Source organism: Colossoma macropomum, unplaced genomic scaffold (genome assembly GCF_904425465.1).
Source record: "Colossoma macropomum unplaced genomic scaffold, Colossoma_macropomum, whole genome shotgun sequence".
NCBI classification, from domain to species: Eukaryota; Metazoa; Chordata; class Actinopteri; order Characiformes; family Serrasalmidae; genus Colossoma; species Colossoma macropomum.
The window spans coordinates 3,794,350-3,813,075 of record NW_023496051.1 but is presented as its reverse complement, the minus strand read 5'-3'; the positions used below and the strand labels follow the sequence as shown (position 1 = coordinate 3,813,075).

At 42.5% G+C, this 18,726-nt stretch overlaps 1 protein-coding gene across 2 annotated transcripts in view; it reads left to right on the top strand.

Annotated features, from left to right (window-relative positions):
- The window catches only part of LOC118804658 (calpain-1 catalytic subunit-like), a 41,031-nt gene extending 26,388 nt beyond the window's left edge, over nucleotides 1–14,643 (top strand). For both annotated transcript variants that reach the window (XM_036565228.1, XM_036565229.1), the window contains 15 exons: nucleotides 165–250; nucleotides 525–599; nucleotides 2,353–2,513; nucleotides 4,230–4,399; nucleotides 4,512–4,523; nucleotides 6,227–6,438; nucleotides 7,234–7,273; nucleotides 8,125–8,190; nucleotides 8,279–8,336; nucleotides 8,588–8,652; nucleotides 8,786–8,854; nucleotides 10,103–10,181; nucleotides 10,325–10,438; nucleotides 10,552–10,610; nucleotides 13,921–14,643. In XM_036565228.1, coding sequence (XP_036421121.1) covers nucleotides 165–250; nucleotides 525–599; nucleotides 2,353–2,513; nucleotides 4,230–4,399; nucleotides 4,512–4,523; nucleotides 6,227–6,438; nucleotides 7,234–7,273; nucleotides 8,125–8,190; nucleotides 8,279–8,336; nucleotides 8,588–8,652; nucleotides 8,786–8,854; nucleotides 10,103–10,181; nucleotides 10,325–10,438; nucleotides 10,552–10,610; nucleotides 13,921–13,947 — 1,293 coding nt within the window. In that variant the 3' untranslated portion in view covers nucleotides 13,948–14,643. The remainder of the gene's footprint in view (nucleotides 1–164; nucleotides 251–524; nucleotides 600–2,352; nucleotides 2,514–4,229; nucleotides 4,400–4,511; nucleotides 4,524–6,226; nucleotides 6,439–7,233; nucleotides 7,274–8,124; nucleotides 8,191–8,278; nucleotides 8,337–8,587; nucleotides 8,653–8,785; nucleotides 8,855–10,102; nucleotides 10,182–10,324; nucleotides 10,439–10,551; nucleotides 10,611–13,920) is intronic.
- The last annotated feature ends 4,083 nt before the right edge of the window (nucleotides 14,644–18,726 follow it).

Here is an 18,726-nt window from a genome sequence, read left to right as displayed (position 1 = left end):
CCTACATTAGTTGTGCTGAGAAGCTGCACAAAATTCATTGGACCAGGGCAACATCACCATCTGCTGGGCAGAAAAGCTCTGCTCTATACATAGAACTTCAGTTTATTTTCTTTTAGTGCTGATTATATTAAATGTTTCCGTATGTGCGGGGTTTGGGGTCTTAGGTGAATTTCCGTGGTAATAGAGAAAGACTGATCCGTGTCCGGAACCCTTGGGGGCAGATCGAATGGACAGGAGCCTGGAGTGACAAGTGAGTCGTCGAGTTGAAATGAGTTTATTGCCAACTTTGTAGCACAATTACAATATATTAGTTATTAATTCGTTCATATATTAGTACCTAACAGCATAGTTCCTTCTTGAAGTGACATTTAATTTGAAGACGTAGTATATATTTTAAAGAAAAAGCCTGCAGTATTTCTGACAAGAATGTTTGTCGGATCATGTGAATGAAACTCGTTTTATGGGCTGAAATCCACTAAATACGAAATAACTGTACTGTTGACATTTCCACGTGTCTTATCCAGTTCTTCTGAATGGAATGCAATTGATCCTGCTGAAAAAGAGGAGATGAACTCCAAAATGGAGGATGGAGAGTTCTGGTGAGTTATATTCATTCAGCTTGGTCCCTAATTGGTCCATATTTCTCCATACCAGGCCCATTTCTCTTTACTGGCCCTTATTTCTCTTCACTGGTCCCTATTTTCTCTATACTGATCCCCATTTCTCCATATTTGTCCATGTTTTTCTACACTGGTCCCATTTTCTCCACACTGGTCCTTATTTCTCCACACTGCTCCCCATTTCTCAACGCTGTTCCCCATTTCTCCATATTGGTCCCTGTTTTTCTACATTGGTCCCATTTCTCCACATTGGTCTTTATTTCTCTTTACTGCTCCCCATTTTTCCACATTAGTCCCCTTTTCTTCACACTGGTCCTTATTGCTTTTCACTGGTCCCCATTTCTCCACGCTGTTCTCCATTTCTCCATATTGGTCCCTGTTTTTCTACATTGGTCCCATTTCTCCACATTGGTCTTTATTTCTCTTTACTGCTCCCCATTTTTCCACATTAGTCCCCATTTCTTCACATTGGTCCTTATTGCTTTTCACTGGTCCCCATTTCTCCACGCTGTTCTCCATTTCTCCACGCTGTTCTCCATTTCTTCATGCTGTTTCCCATTTCTCCATATTGGTCCCTGTTTTTCTACATTGGTCCCCATTTCTCCACATTGATCTTTATTTTCTCTTCACTGGTCCCTATTTTCTCCATGCTGATCCCCATTTCTCCATATCTGTCCATGATTTTCTACACTGGTCCCCATTTCTCCACACTGGTCCTTATTTCTCTTCACTGCTCCCCATTTCTCCACGCTGTTCCCCATTTCTCCATATTGGTCCCTGTTTTTCTACATTGGTCCCCATTTCTCCACATTGGTCTTTATTTCTCCACATTGGTCTTTATTTTTCCACATTGTTCTTTATTTCTCCACATTGGTCTTTATTTTTCCACATTGGTCCCCATCTCTTCACACTGGTCCTTATTTCTTTTCACTGGTCCCTATTTCTCCGTATTGGTCCCTGTTTTTCTACATTGGTCCCATTTTTCCACATTGGTCTTTATTTCTCTTCACTGGTCCCCATTTTTCCACACTGGTCCCCATTTTTCCACACTGGTCCCCATTTCTCCACACTGGTCCTTATTTATCGTCACTGCTCCCCACTTCTCCACGCTGTTCCCCATTTTTCTACATCGGTCCCCATTTCTCCACATTGATCTTTATTTCTCTTCACTCGTCCCCATTTCTCCAAGTTCGTCCCTGTTTCTCCACATCGGTCCCCATTTCTCCACACTGGTCGCTATTTCTCCTCACTGGTAACCATCACTCCATATTAGTCCCTATTACTCCACACTGGTCACTATTTCTTATCACTGGTACCCAAACTGATTCTTATGTCTCCACACTGGTCCCCAGTTCTCTGCATTGGTCACATCTTTATGACACTGTCCGGTGTTGTTTGGAGTTTCTTATACTTTATTTTGTCTTTTTCTTTCTTATTTTTACTCTCTCTCACTTTCTCCTACTCTGTTTCTCTGTCCCATCTTTCTCTCTTGTTCTCTCAGTTCAGAGCAGCAGTCATTCCTTTACAAGTTACAGTTTCACAAGAGCAATTAATAAATAAATAAGTAGATTTTTTTAAAGAAGTTATTACTTAATAAAAAGTGAAATGAATAATTTAAATGAATTATGAATAAAGAACCGTTGACTTTTTTTAGTAATACATTAATGCCATTCCTCAATAGTTGTCTCTCAAGTCGAGACAGCAGTGTAACGGCTCTCTCTCTCTCTTTCAGGATGTCATTTCAGGAGTTTAAGCGTCAGTTCTCACGGCTGGAAATCTGTAATCTGACGCCTGATGCTCTGAGTGATGACAGCCTGAGTTACTGGAACACCATCAAATTTGAGGGTGGCTGGAGGAGAGGGAGCACGGCAGGAGGCTGCAGGAACCACGCCAGTGAGGAATACACACATACTCACACAGCTGCTTATACTCACACAATTAATCATATACTCAGACACTTCTTTGGATGGATGTATTTAGATGGTAAACCACTCTGAGCTTAGCGACAGTGGCATGTATGAAAACCCCTAAAAACATTGCTGTAACAGGTACTCCTGTACCAGCACCACAAGCACACAGCACACCATGCCAGTACCATGTTGGTGTAGTGGTGAGAAATCTCCACCACCCAGATAATGGTTAACAGTGTTCAGCAAGTAGATTAAAAAAAATGTGGCTAACAAATTGTGCAGCAACACCTGTACAGCGTGAGCTGACACGTACTAGTCTAAGAGTGAACTTTAAGATGCTCTCACTTGCAGGGACACATTTGCGATAACACACAACCTCGCATGTTCTATTGCTTTTATACAATACATACATACATCATCTAAACCGCTTATCCTTCTGGGTTGCGGTGGGGTGCTGGAGCCTATCCCAGCTGTCATTGGGCGGAAGGCAGGATACACCCTGGACAGGTCGCCAGTCCATCGCAGGGCAGACAGACATACACAGTCACACTCACACTCACACCTAGGGGCAATTCAGCATGTCCAATCAGCCTGACTGCATGTTTTTGGACTGTGGGAGGAAACCGGAGTACCCGGAGGAAACCCACGCAGACACGGGGAGAACAGGCAAACTCCACACAGAAATGACCCCGGTCTCCCAGCCGGGAATCGAACCCAGGCCATTCTTGCTGTGAGGCGACAGGCGACAACCACCGTGCCGCCCGCTTTTATACAACAGTTAAATAAATACAGTAATAAATTAATAAACTGGGTCGTGAACGCGGCGTTTAATATGTTTTAATGTTCGCAGTTCCTTCACCAAATTATAGTTCCTTAACAAGCAGCTTGTTCTACGTCACAGTAACGAACTCCGCCCACTCGCTGCACAGCCGGCAGTTCGTTCTCCAGCTCCTTACACTAAATTCCCAAACTGTCTCACCACTGAGCAGCTTTTTGTTTTTTTATTGCGGCAGTTTTATGGCTCGGTCCGATTACAGACTCTGAAGATCAGACTACACGTTTGGCGAATGGTGTTGGGTTCATTTCTGGCTGATTCCAGGTTGTTTAGCTGTTCTTCTGTCACAGCTGCCGACTGAAAAGCTGCTCAGTGGTGATGACAGTTTGGGAGTTTAGTGTCGTCTCATCTTCAGAGTCTGACCAAATCGGCTGTCGGTCGAATGTGATCTTAAGTGTCCATTTTCTGTTTCTGTTTTTAAGAAGTTAAAACGTTCAAATGGCTTGAGTGTCTCCTATTGAAGTCGTTGCTTAGCAACGGCGTCTGAGCGGGGTGATAGAGTGTTTGTGAAAACCCTGTAATGTTATGGCGAAATATCAGCACAGTTAGAACGCTTCTCAACCAATCAGCTTGCGTGGCCGGAACTAACTGTTGTATAAGCAGTTATAACACACAAATAAAAAGGGCTAGAACAGCTGAAATGATGGTGCTAGCTGAAATCAGCATTATGGTAGACAGTGCGCGAAATACCCCCTGTTATTTAGGGGGTCCTATGCTGGCTGGCTGGCTACTCCAGTGTTGGCTGGCTTCTAACTTACTTTCCATAATGGCGCTGATGTTCTAGATTCAGTCACGGTCACTGCTGGTCGAAGGCTGTGTTTATACCCTGATGATTGATGTTTGTGATTCATGTCTCTCTGTCAGACACGTTCTGGATAAACCCGCAGTATAAGATCACCCTGCTGGAGGAGGATGACGATCCAGAAGATGATGAAAAAGCCTGCAGCTTCCTGGTGGCTCTGATGCAGAAGGACCGCCGACGCTACCGCAAGCAGGGCCAGGACATGCACACCATTGGCTTCGCTATCTATGAGGTTAGCAGTTCAGGGGTCAAGTGTTGGGGTGTCGTAGAGTAAACTGGACGTTGAGCAGATTTTGTGATTTATTTATAATATTGTCTGACTCTTATCTTTCTCTCTTTTTCAGGTCCCAGAGGAGGTAAACATCTTGCTCTGTCTGTGCTGCTTTCAGATTATCTACGGTTGAAATGCACACATGTACAGTATTGATTTCTCATTCACTGGAGGGTGTGACACAAGGTGACCACTCAGTTAAATCAGCAGTTCAATTAAGTTCAATTAATTACGTATTCAATCTGCAATGCGACTCAGTCTGAACAGCCAGATCGGAATTCATGCGACTTTTACGTCAGTCCAACTCGACATCCGTCATAATTTCGCGCTGCTGAGACTCATAAAAATTTAGGCTGATGTTTCTGTACAAAAAATTAGAAGAGACTCATCAAACCGCTCCATGTTTGAAGAGGTTTCGAACGAAGCGGCCGAACGCGACTGGAGGAGACCGAGGCTGCAGCGTCAGAGAACAGTTTAAAGAGTCCGAGGACACGAACTAAAGAAGTGGCTGTGGCCGAAAAACGAGCCCTTTTTACGGCGAACTCGAACACATTATGGGTGATGAGTCCCAGCTGTCAATCACTGGAACTTCATAATCGCTCCTGTGATGCTGGCGAAGACAAGACTGAAGCTCTGGGAGCGACAGGCATTCACTGGCATTATGACTGTTTACCTCTGGATGAGCCACATGAAGCACTGTTCTTTTGCGCATGCGGGTCGGTTTAGAAGCTGATCTGTTCAGACTGATGTCGCATACAGATCACATTTAAAAGATAATCTGAACAATCAAACAAAAAAATCTGATTTGGTGAGAAAATCAGATTTGGGCCACTTTTACCTGCTGTGTAAACGTAGCCTTTGTAAGTCAGTCCTGCTTTAAACCTCCCAAAAGGAGTTTTTTGTCAGTCAATATTGGGTACAAACTCATTTGCTCTTCCTACAACCTGCTTCCTACAAAGGCTACGTTCACATTACCAGGTTGAAGTGGCACAAATTCGATTTTTTGCCCTAATGTGACTCAGATCTGATGTTTTCAGGGCTGTGTGGACACACAAATCTGATCTTTTCAAATCCGACCTGAGCCGTTTTCATATGTGGTCCTAGATCGGATACGTATCCAATTCGTGGCCATGTGACCTTAATGTGACGCTCAGATCGGAATTCATGTGCTTTTATTCCACTGCGCGTGACCATCATTCAGCGTTCCCATGGCAACAGCGCCGAACAGAAGTTAAAGCCTGTAAACGGTGGAAAAGCAGCTCATCTCACCTTTTTCTCCTTCGTCTCGCTCTAATAATGAAGCTGAGAGCTGATCAGAGTTAATGATCTTGTCAGTGAAGCTCGTTCTGCTCGTTAGTTTGTGCTGATGATGAACGTGATTCATTCACGTGACGTTACTGAGTAGGATGTGCCATGAGGGTCATTTCAGGACGCTGGTTCGTCACATTAATGACAGATTTGTGTCACTTACCTAAACGAGTGTGAACCATCGTGTCAGAGAGATCGGATTTGAGCAATGAGGGTTGTAATGTGAACGTAGCCAAACTTCTGTACTTAGCACTTGTCCATGGCACAGGCCTCTTGAGCTTTAACCATCAGGTCCTCATGAGATGAGAGCTACCCATCATCTTTCCACCCCTGCCTCTAATGAGCAACTCATTCAAAAGTATTCGGCATAATTTGGAAAAATTCCAATAGAAGGCAAGGTGGCTGCAGACAGGCTGCGTATGCACCTACACTACCCACTACACCCCGATAACTGATGCTGAGTGTTTTCTTATTGCATAGTTCCAAGGTTGCCAGAGTGTGCACCTGAAGAAGGACTTTTTCCTTCGCCACTCTTCCTGTGCCCGTTCCGAGACCTTCATCAACCTGCGGGAGGTGAGCTCACGACTCCGCCTGCCTCCGGGAGAGTATCTGGTTGTCCCTTCCACCTTCGAGCCTGGGAAAGAAGCTGATTTCGTCCTCAGAGTCTTCACCGAGAAGCAGTCCGAGACACAGTAAGTAAATTCTGATTATCGTTTACACAGTTAATTGTTCCCGTATTAGTTAATAGTTCCCGTGTTTGCCAGGAGCTGCCTCTCAGTGGTGTTTCTGTATGTGGAATATTCTACTGAACAGGTTAAAAGTCAGAGTAAAAACACATTTCAGACTTTTAACTGACTGATTCTTCTGCTATTGTTATGATGTGACGCTTGTAACAATAGTAGATATTATATTGAATAATTTTCAAAAAGGTTCTATACAGAACCGTACACAACATACACACACTCATTTTCTAAGCCGCTTATCCTGCTGGATCGCAGGGGTTTGGGGGGGGGTGCTGGAGTCTATTCCAATGGTCAATGGGCAGCAGGCAGGACACACCCTGGACAGGTCGCCAGTCCCTCAGAGGCCAGACAGACAGATATACATACACATTCACACACTCATACACTGCATGTCTTTGGACTGTGGGAGGAAACCGGAGCACCCAGAGGAAACCCACGCAGACACGGGGAGAACACAGGGAAAGGACCCTGGCCACCCAGCAGCGCTACCCACTGCACCACCGTGCCGCCCCTGTATACAATACGTCATTCACTCTTCATCTAAAGAATCATTTCACTTTGCAAAGAACCATTTAGGCATAAAATGATTCTAAATTGAATCATTGCTTTTACTAAAGAACCCTTAAAGGACCCTCATTTTTGTGTGTAAATGATTTAGAATGGCCGCTCAGGAGCCTACAGACATTAAAACGTATATCCAGCTCTGAAAAGTGACCAATATGAAATGTTTCAATGTTTTTCCAGAGAGATGGATGATGACGTGTCATTCATCCTGGACGAAGAGGTAAGAACACAGACAGCAGATGCTCCCATGTTGGAATTTTCTCATTTTAGACATATCAAGGCTGCACTTGCCATGGTGGTTACAATGACACTTTGTATTTATAGTATTATGTTTATATATACATGTATATATCATTCATAGATATATTTATAATTGCATATATATTGTTTATATCGCTGCTGTCGGAAGAAAACCTCGTATCTCCTTTTTTGTCATTTTTTAATTTTTGACATCATTTGAAAATTCAAGATTCAAGAGTTTTATTGTCATATGCACAGCAGAAACAGGCAGCTACACTGTACAATGAAATTCTCACTTAATTAATGCCTGTTGTCCTTTATATTGTATGTAAATTTCATGGTGAATGGACCAAAAGAAATGACCCAAAATTACTTGCAAAAAATTCCATTGACTTACATTAAAATGAAAGTGTTTTTTTCTTGTCCTGTAAAGTCACCATTTTGGAGTTACAAGGTTTTCTTCTGACAACAGCGATATACTTATATATTTCATAGATTCGTCATATTTACGCCTGTTTTTGCACATTTGCACTGTCCGTTTTGCACTATTGCTACTATTTGCACTTCTGGTAGATGCTAACTGCATTTTGTTGCCTTATACTGAGCAATGACAATAAAGTTGAATCTGTCTGTCTATCTGTCTGTCTATCTATCTGTCTATCTATCTATCTATTCCACTTTCACACCTCTTGTTTAGCAAAGACACAGAGAAACAGTTACTCTACATGCACTTTTACTGTTTGTTGTCGTTTTTCCATCGTTTCTCAGTGAATAATAGCACGTACAGATGTGTGTGAGTGTATTGTAATGTTTCATGTTTTGCTTTCCAAGGGAGAAATTACAGAGCAAGACATCGATGCCTCATTCAGAACCATGTTTGCTCAGCTGTCAGGAGAGGTAAGAGTCTTTTTGTGTGTTGTTGGCCTGGTGTTATTGGCCTTTGTGGGCAGTCACTCTTTTCCTGCCTCTCTGTTTTGCTCATTAGGATATGGAGATATCAGTCCATGAGTTGAGGACCATCCTGAACAGAGTCGTGGGCAAACGTAAGCCTGATGTTACTTCTATTTCTAGTGCTCACTTTATTCCATATGTAATATAGGTAATATACGTATAAGCGAGGGAAGGAATGAGTGATTACGGGAGGAAGGGAGGGAGGGAGTGAATGAGAGAGTGAGGGATTGAATGAGGGAGGAAGAGAGTGAAGGATGGAGGAAGATAGTGAATGAGGAAGGGAGTGACTGAGTGAATGAGTGAATGTGTATATAAGGTGACTCTGTTCTCTTGCGTTTTTCAGACAGAGACTTAAAGACAGACGGTTTCAGTTTGGAGGCGTGCAGGTGTATGGTGGCCCTCATGGATGTATCCTTTCTTACAAACGCAACCAACCGGTGGTCTCTCACTACAGCAACTCTGACTTTATTAGAGAACTGCATTTAAATCTTACAGACAGACCTCTGATTACAAAGTGTCCTTGACTTCAGGTGAATCTCAGAAAGACGGAAGTGCTCGTCTGGGCTTGGTGGAGTTCCAGATTCTGTGGAATAAGATCCGGAAGTGGCTGGTGAGAGCAATTGATTTTTTGCTGTACAGAGCAGTGTTAGGACCTATATTACTGATAGGATATATATATATATATATGTGTGTGTGTGTGTTATTATGTACCATAGATGATGAAAAGCAAAAGTTCTCAGCTATTTATGTTGAGAAGATACATGTTGTGGAGATACAAGGTTTTGTTCTGACAACAGCGATATATATATATATATATATATATATATATATATATACATACACTCTACATTTACATATAGTGTACAGTAAATGACATGAAATTCATTTGCTGTTCTCATGGATAGTACTGTAGCAATTAACACAATATCACAGCGACAAATTTGTGCAAAAGGTATCCGTACAGTACAAAAACATCCCTGGTTAAAGTACAAGTTCTGTTGATTTTCTAAGTGCGCAATTTCTAATTATTTGCTGAGGTTAACGTATTGGAAAAACATAAAACATTATTAAATCTGCCATAACTTTCCTGCCACATTTTGTGTTTTTCCCCCAATATGCTAAATTCAACAAAGTTCACAGTAACTGTGCATCAAAATGTGCAAAGGTGTGTTCTCTGTAGAAAATGTGTTCATTTACTTTCACTTAGAAAATGAACAAAACGTAATTTGACCAGGGACGCCCAAACTTTTGCATACAGCTTTATCCTAACAGTACAAAAAGTATGCAGAAAGTATTCTTTACAGTACTGTGTAGTAGAAAATCAGATTGTACTGCAATCAGTTTACAGTGTCATTCTCTGCATATTCAGTTCAGTCCATTCACTGTATTTACAGTGTTGAAGTGGGCAAATAGAAACTTATTAAGAATGACATGCAGTGCAGTAAATAAACAACAAAATGCAAACAGGGTAAACAGTAATCTGATTAGCCTGCTTGGGGGTCAGATTCAGTTAAACAGTCCAAAATGTGTGTTTGAGTGTCTTTGTCAATTCACAGTCAGATGTGTGTTTCAAGTGTGACCGGTTTGACCGCACGAGGTCTGAAGCCGTCCTTTAGTCTGGTGTTTTAGGCTCTGATTTCATCAAGTGGGATTTAGTCTGTTTGTTTAGACCAAACGTCTGTATTGTCCAGTAGAAGAAGAGCTAAGGAACATCCCTAACTTTGCTTTAAGTTATCTAGCTAACTGAGAAAACTCTCCTTTGTAGAATCTGCTGTATGGGAATTTTCCATCCTTACCAAATGTGAATGTCCTGCTTTCTGACCTGTGTATCACTCTGTTTCCTTTTCTGTCTTTGTAGGGAATTTTTCGGCAGTTTGATCTGGACAAGTCAGGCAACATGAGCTCCTATGAGATGCGTCTGGCCTTGGAATCAGCTGGTAAGGCAACATCTCCATCGTTGTCTGTTTCAGGGTTTGTCTCTGAATCCATTGCATCATTTGAATCTTTAGGTCCTCACAGTGGTGCACATGGATATGTAGGTTTCTCCGGTTTCATATATTTCTCTTTTCTCATGTTTCAGGTTTTAAGCTCAACAACAAGCTGAACCAGGTGCTGGTGGCACGATACGCTGACAAAGAGATGATCGACTTTGATAACTTCATCTGCTGCCTGGTCAAGCTGGAGGCCATGTTCAGTATGTAACAGTTCTAATTAACTTAGTACGTTACATCACGTCCTGGTTAAGGAGGTGGCGTCAACAGCTCACGGTATTAGTGGTTTATTAAATATGATGTTTTTTTTAAACAGGAACCTTCCAGCAACTGGACAGAGATGGAACTGGAGTGGCTGAGCTTAACCTCTCAGAAGTGAGTATTGAATGTTTTACACAGACCTGTGCAGAACCACTGATGGGTTAATTGATAAAGTCTCTGAATGCCCAAGTTTTTATAGCAGTGGCTCTTCTAAAGGAAACTTTCAGGCGATTGCAGAAAACCCCAAACAGAACCTCATATCTCCATTTTTGGCATTTTTCAGTTTTTGACAATATTTGAAAATGACTGTTGCGCTTTACATTGTCTGTACATTTCATGATGAACGGATCAAAAGAAATGGCCAAAAATTACATAGAAAAAGGTCTGGTTCCATAGACTTACATTAAAAATAAAGAAGGTTTTTCCCTCTCCTGTAAAGTTGTAATTTTGCAGATTGAAAAAGGTTTTGGCCATTGAAACTTTCAGGTGATTGCAGAGTACGAAGCCTCTTTATATGTGCTCTGGTCTAAGCATTTATAACTCTCCCAGCTGAAACACAGGACAACAGTTAGTGCAGTATTGCTTATAATCCAGCAGGTGTCATGGAAGGGCTGCTTGTCGAATGCTTTGAATCATCCAAACAGGTGTTCTTGTTTCAGAAGCTTTCTTCTGCCCATCAGCCTGCTGATCATTTGTTCCTGGAAAAGCTTGTGTATAAGTTAGGGCTGTCATACGAGCAAAATAATTAACTGTGATTGATTTGCATTTGTCTCAAATTTGACCCTTAAGGTGATATTATTAATTTTGTGTCAATGCAGAGTTCACAAGAACATGTAAATCATGTAATTTCCACGAAGTGAGTACAGTTTCCAGTTTCAGTGAGAGCAACAGTGGCTGAATGTATATCTCATATACACTATATGGCCAAAAGTATGTGGACTCCCCTTCTAATTATTGACTTCAGCTGTTTCAACAACACTCATTGTATAAACAGATGTATAAACTCAAGCACAAAGCCTTGCAGTCTACATAGACAAACACTGGCAGTAGAATGAGTCGTACCGAAGAGCTCGATGACTTTAAGCCACCTTTGCGTCAGTTTGCCCTGCTAGATTTGCCGTAGTCAACGATAAGTACTAATACTGTGAAATGGAAGCATGTAGGAGCAACAGCTCAGCATTCCAAACTGCACAAGAACTGTGCTTTGGGAGCTTTGAGAAATTGGTCAATGGCCGAGCTGCTGCACACAAGCCTAAGACCACTATGCGCAATGCCAGGTGTTGGCTGGACTGGTGTAAAGCGCCGCCACTGGATTAAAGACCAGTGGGAACATTCTCAGGAGTGATGAATCACGCTTCTCTATCTGGTGGTCTGATAGACGAATCTGGGTTTGGCGGATGCCAGGAGGACACCACCTACCAGAATGCATGGTGACAACAGTAGAGTTTGGTGGAGGAGGGATAATGAGCTGGGGCTGTTTTTCAGGCCCCTTAGTTCCACTGAAGTGTGATGTTAATACTACAGCACACAAAGACATCTTAGACAATTATATGCTTCTAACTTTGTGGCAGCAGTTTGGGGAAGAACCTTTGAGCTCCATAAAGACATGGTTTGATGAATTTCGTGCGGAGGAACTTCAGTGTCCTGCCTGTCTCCAGAGTCCTGACCTCAAACCCACAGAACACCTTTGAGATGAACTGGAATGCAGATTATGAACCAGGCCTTCTTGTCCAACGATAAGTGCCTGACCTCACAAATACTTTTTTGACTAAATGGGCACAAATTCCAGCAGACAGACTCCAAAATCTTATGGAAGAGTCAAGGGGGTGCAACTCCATATTAATTTTGGAATGGGATGTCCAACAAGTTCATATAGGTGTGGTGGTCAGGTTTCCACATACTTTTGGCAAGACGGTGTATGTGTGTAAGGCATAAAGAACATAGTTTATGTACAGTGGCCGTGAAGACCCAACAAACTGCAAATAAAAATGAGCTGCCAAACGCAGAAAGCACTTTCATCACAGTGACAACATGGAAGCTGCATTTTACAAAGCGCTGCAAATTTGTTTAGACGCTCTGCAAAGTTAGAAAGCACTTTTATCAAAATGACGACACCAGTTTTCATTTATATATGTATAAATGCACTGCAAAAACAGAAAACAACATGCAACTTCAGAAACATTGCAAAGCCAGTCACAACACAACGGAAGTGAGTCACAACACAACGGAAGTGAGTCACAACACAAGGGAAGTGAGTCACAACACAAGGGAAGTGAGCCACAGCACAACGGAAGTGAGTCACAACACAACGGAAGTGAGCCACAGCACAAGGGAAGTGAGCCACAGCACAAGGGAAGTGAGCCACAACACAAGGGAAGTGAGCCACAGCACAAGGGAAGTGAGCCACAACACAAGGGAAGTGAGCCACAGCACAAGGGAAGTGAGCCACAACACAAGGGAAGTGAGCCACAGCACAAGGGAAGTGAGTCACAACACAAGGGAAGTGAGCCACAGCACAAGGGAAGTGAGCCACAGCACAAGGGAAGTGAGCCACAACACAAGGGAAGTGAGCCACAGCACAACAGAAGTGAGCCACAGCACAAGGGAAGTGAGCCACAGCACAAGGGAAGTGAGCCACAACACAAGGGAAGTGAGCCACATCACAACGGAAGTGAGTCACAACACAAGGGAAGTGAGCCACAACACAAGGGAAGTGAGACACAGCACAACGGAAGTGAGTCACAACACAAGGGAAATGTCTCTGGAAGACTCAAACAGCTCAAAGGGCTCAAAGGGGATGGAATATCTATGACAGAAGATCACTGACAGAAGTAGATCACACCGTGGACGCTCACATCCCCAGTTCATGGTTAACCTGGCTGGCTAGTATGCTGTCTGACATGTCACAGCTGTACTGTAGTAGTTAATCTGGTATTACTAATTAAACGTTCACACTTACACTCTACAGCTAATTCCCCTTACGATACAGTGATAGCAGTGATCTACTCAAATAAAAGTCACTTTTACCGGTGAGTGTTTGTGCTGCCCAGAATTTAAAAGTCTGAATAGACCCGTCCTCTCTGAGTGTCCTCCAGAAACACCTCGGCTGTGTTGTGACTGGCTTAGCAGCGTTTCTGAAGTTGCATGTTGTTTTCTGTATTTGCAGCGCGTTTATGAAATGTAATGCCTGTATCATCATTTTGATGAAAGTGCTTTCTGAGTTTTGCAGCTCGTTTTTTATTTGCAGTTTGTTGGGTCTTCTCGACCACCGTACATCTGGACAAAGTTTGCACTTCTGGGACGCACTGTGTTCATTTGCGATGTCGATGCCCTGATGTAAAGTGTTATGTAGTATTATTATACAGTAAATCTTGTGTGCCTTCATGCTTCCTTTTATCCATGTAACCATCTTTGTCACACACAGTGGCTGTACCTGACCATGTGCGGTTGAGAGTCGGATCAGCGGGGAGTCCACCCTTCATCCCGAAGATCGGACGGCTGAGCAGCTGCAGCACTACAGTAGCTCCTCAAAGCTTTCGTTTTGTTTATCATTCCAATCCAAAGATGCTTGTTCGACCCAGCACGGACTGCCTTATCCACTTTAACGATATGTAAAGCCACCTCAGACACCTTAGTATGTTTTTGCTTCATGCGTGAAAGAATATCCTATCTATGCAAGATGATCTTAGATACTTAAAACCATGCAATATGATCACAGTGAGTCAACTCTTTGGCTGAATATACAACTGCATAAACATTGCTGCATGACACTAAGAGTAAATAATCCAGCACTGTGCCACTAGCCTTATTTTAAAGGGGTATTCTCATCTCAGAGACTGACGTTACTACATTCCCTCATATCTGGAGTGGACTGGATCTGATAGGTGCGACTGACCTGTCATCTGAAAGAAGCATACACTACATAGGCCTTGTTTAGTTTAGGCTGTAAATCTGTTGAGGATGTTCTCTACAAAAACTAACAAGGAAAAGGTTATGAATGCCAAGATTTAGTTGATGTCATGATGTAGAAATCTGACCTCCCTGCTTGTCCATAACTTAAAAAGGAATTCCACCATTTTTAAAGTTTCTGCATAATTCATTTGTGGAAAAAAGAAAAAACAAAGTCATTCATATATAGGTGCACTTTGTAGTTCTACAATTACAGACTGTACCTTTTCACCCTGTTCTTCAGTGGTCAGGACCCCCACAGAGCAGGTACTATTTGGGTGGTGGATCATTCTCAGCACTGCAGTGACACTGACATGGTGGTGGTGTGTTAGTGTGTGTTGCACTGGTGCGAGTGGATCAGACACAGCAGTGCTGCTGGAGTTTTAAACACCTCAGTGTCACTGCTGGACCAAGAACCAAAAATATCCAGCCATACAGTGTCCTCTAAGCACTGATGAAGGACAAGAGGATGACCAACACAAACTGTGCAGCAGCAGATGAGCTATCAGCACTGACTTTACATCTACAAGGTGGACCAACAGGTAGGACTGTCTAATAGAGTGGACAGCACTGGTGTGTCTGATCCACTCGTACCAGCGCAGCACACGTTAACACGCTGCCACCACCACGTCAGTGTCAGTGCAGTGCTGAGTGTGACCCACCACCCAAATAATACCTGCTCTTTAGGGTCTCTACAATGGTGCATTTCACATCAGAGCATTTGGAATACCTTTGTTTACATCTTAATGATTTAATTTTGAAAAATTGGTGGAATTCTCCTTTAAGAAAGTTGTATTATTGTTAAAGCCTTTACAAAGACTAACAAGAAACAGTTTGTAGAGGTAGCAGTTTTAGCCCCTCATGTCCACTAAATATCCCATGTTTTCATGAAGCTAATACAGTATCTTGCCTGTTTGCTGGGCATGGATTAGGCCTGCTCTTGGACTAAACTGCAACGCCGGTGATGATTCACCACAGAACATCTTAATGTCTGGGCTTCATCTGGGTCTAGGAAAGTGGAACCAGTGATCAGATAAAAAATCCACTCTGCTATTTAGTTAAATTAACTCTTAGTGATTTATTTAATTTTTTTAGTTGGTAATTTTGCTATGGAGTGCTGCTTAATATTAAAGTGAAGACATTACAAAGAAAGACATTCAACTTGGTGATATTTTTTCTGTGTATTCAAATGCTGCAATTTCAAATGTCCAAATGGTGCTCAGTTTAGCAGTCCCAGTAGGCAGTAGTGGACAGTAGGAATATATACTCCTCATAGCGAGGCTGTTAGGGTCCCCCATTGTATTTCAGTTAGGACGCTGTGTCAGCTCTGTCGGGCTAGAATCGCGCCTGTATTTGGTGAAATAACACATAGTCGAGCATCGAAAAAGTTCAAACCGTTTCAACTTTTGCTGCAACAGATTCTGATGTGGAGGCACATCAACCAATAGAAACGTGCAGGCAGAAGACGGATGAAAATCCAAGATGGAGGACAGTAGTGATGCTGTGCACTCCTTTCCTGTTCTATATGAAATCTTTGCCTTCGTGGCTGTCGTCTACTCGGCTCTGTATCTGGCCGTCACCAAAGTTTTCTTTCGAAGGCCCGTATTTCTTTGTTTCTGGTCCACTGCACGGGGGCAGTCGTGGTTAGGGAACCAGCCCTGTGACCGGAAGGTTGTCGGTTCGATCCCCTCGGCTGAAAGTCCATGACTGAAGTGCCCTTGAGCAAGGCACCTAACCCCCAATTGCTCCCCGGGCGCTGTGGATAGGGCTGCCCACTGCTCCGTGCAAGTGTGCTCACTGCCCCCTAGTGTGTGTGTTCACTAGCGTGCATGTATGTGGGTGTTTCACTGCATGGATGGGTTAAATGCGGAGGTCTAATTCCACAGTGTGCAAACACAGTTGGCTGATGGTTCTGAATTCAATTCAAATGTTTTGTTTCCCATTGGATTTCAACCTCTACAAACTCCACCCCGCTCCAGCCGTGTGCACTCCTTCTAGGCAGACCTGCGTGTGTATACGTGTACCGCTCCATCCTTGCGTTGTCTAGTGTGTTGGCACTCTTACAGGAATGGTGCAATGCTAAAAAAGTGAGAGTTTAAAGTTTAGTTTGATTTTTACTGGGATTTTCTGAAGATGTGTCATAAGTATGGCGTACATGGAAAATAGAACAGAATCCAGCTTTGGGTTCCAAAACCCAAGACGGGCCCAGTCCTATTTCTTATTTTTACCCCTACCCCTTGTTTTCGAGTATCATCTTGCCGTATTGTAGAGGTTGCGGGAGATGAATCCTAGAGCTGAATGACAGACTGAATCTAAAGATTTATGAGCATTAGTAGATGCATATCTGTAAATCACATCTGCACAATCAGGAGTAGATAATAATGTTGCTTCAACAAGTCTTTTAACATGTTGGTGTGGGAAATCAAATTCTGTGTCAACACAAAACCAAGTTTGTGTCTCAAGTTGCCTGTGAGGTAATTAATATTGCATTTAAACATAATTTTTTTGCCTAGCCATATGCCAAGTTACTTACATTAAGTGACTCTTTGAAGAACCCTGAAGGGATCCAACATTTAAAGTGCTACAGTCAATGTAGAAAACAATAAATTTTGTTTCAGCATGATTTTTGTGAATGAGGCTCATCATGTCTCTGCTATACTGAGAATGGTCCACCACCCACATACCAGATAGTCAACAGCAGGCAAAAAATTTCTGTGGAAAAGAAAAAACATTTCTCTGGAGGAGAAACTTCCCTGGAACTGTGACTTCCTTAAATGGCAAAGGTGTGTTGCAATATTCTTTCTCCGGTTGAGGGTGGAGAAAACAGCCCACAGGAAAAATCCTTCCTGAAAAATATGGTGACTTGGCTAAATTGATGACAGTTGAACACTTATATCTTGTGAAACTCATTAGAAGTCACAGTTTTAGAAGCACAGACAATCAAGAGAATTCTTAAGTTTTTAGATCAGAATTTTTAAAAGTTTTAATTTTGACTTCTAATTGCTTTTTCCTAAAGTATAAAGTTAAGAAATCAGATTTTCTTTCTTAACCTGAAGTCATTCCTGGGCATATTTTGCTACTGTCATACTTAAGCTCACAGTGGATCCATGATCCAACAACACGTTCCAAAAAAGTTGGGACGGGAGCAACAAAAGGCTGGTAAAGTTGTGTAATACTAAAAAAACACCTGGTGGTTGATTGGCAACAGGTCAATAACATGATTGGGTATAAAAGAGCATCTCAGAGAGGCGGAGTCTTTCAGAAGTAAAGATGAGGAGGGGTTCACCACTCTGTGAAAGACTGCACGATCAAATAGTGCAACAATTCAAGAATAACGTTTCTCAACATAAAATAGCAAAGAACTTCTGCTTTTCATCATCTATGGTGCACAATATCATAAAAGATTCAGAGAATCTGGAGAAATCTCTGTATGTAAGGGACAAGGTCAAAAACTAATATTTGCTGGCCGTGATCTTTGGGCCCTCAGACAGCACTGCATTAAAAACAGACACGATTCTGTAGTGGAAATCACTGCATGGGCTCAGAAACACTTCCGAAAAACACTGTCTGTGAAAACAGTTCATCACTACATCCACAAATGCAAGTTAAAACTCTAAAATGCAAAGGAGAAACCATATATAAACAGGATCCAGAAATGCTGCCACCTTCTCTGGGCCCGAGCTCATTTAAAATGGACTGAGAGAAGTGGAAAAGTGTCCTGAGGTCCGTCAAGTCAACATTTCAAATTCTTTTTGGAAATCATGGACACTGTGTTGGGGGGCACAGTGTCTCGAGAAGCCAGTATTCCTGATGGTATGGGGGTGCATTAGTGCACATGGCATGAGTGACGCGCCCAACTTTTTTGGAAATGGGATTGTGTTTTTAACATATTAATAAATATGAACACATGCAAAATCTTTCAAAGCACAACATGTATAAGTGCCAACAGGTCTTATGAAGCTCTGAAAAAGCCTTGACTTCTCTGTAGAGGGTGTGTTAACTCTCACTTGGAAAATTAGCAAAACGTCATGTGCCTGGGGGTGTTTAAACTTTTGCATACGGCCATGTAGCTACAGGGATTCGCATATGACCACAGAACCATTTTTGGCTGGATATTTTGGGGTGGTGGACCATTCACAGCCTAACAGTGACAGTGATGGATTTAAAATCCCAGCACCACTGTGACCACTACCATGTGTACCAGTGGTCCACCACCCATATACCATCTGGACAGCTGCGGTCCCTTGGTCAAAAACTGACCAATGGTGAATGGGGTAGAGGG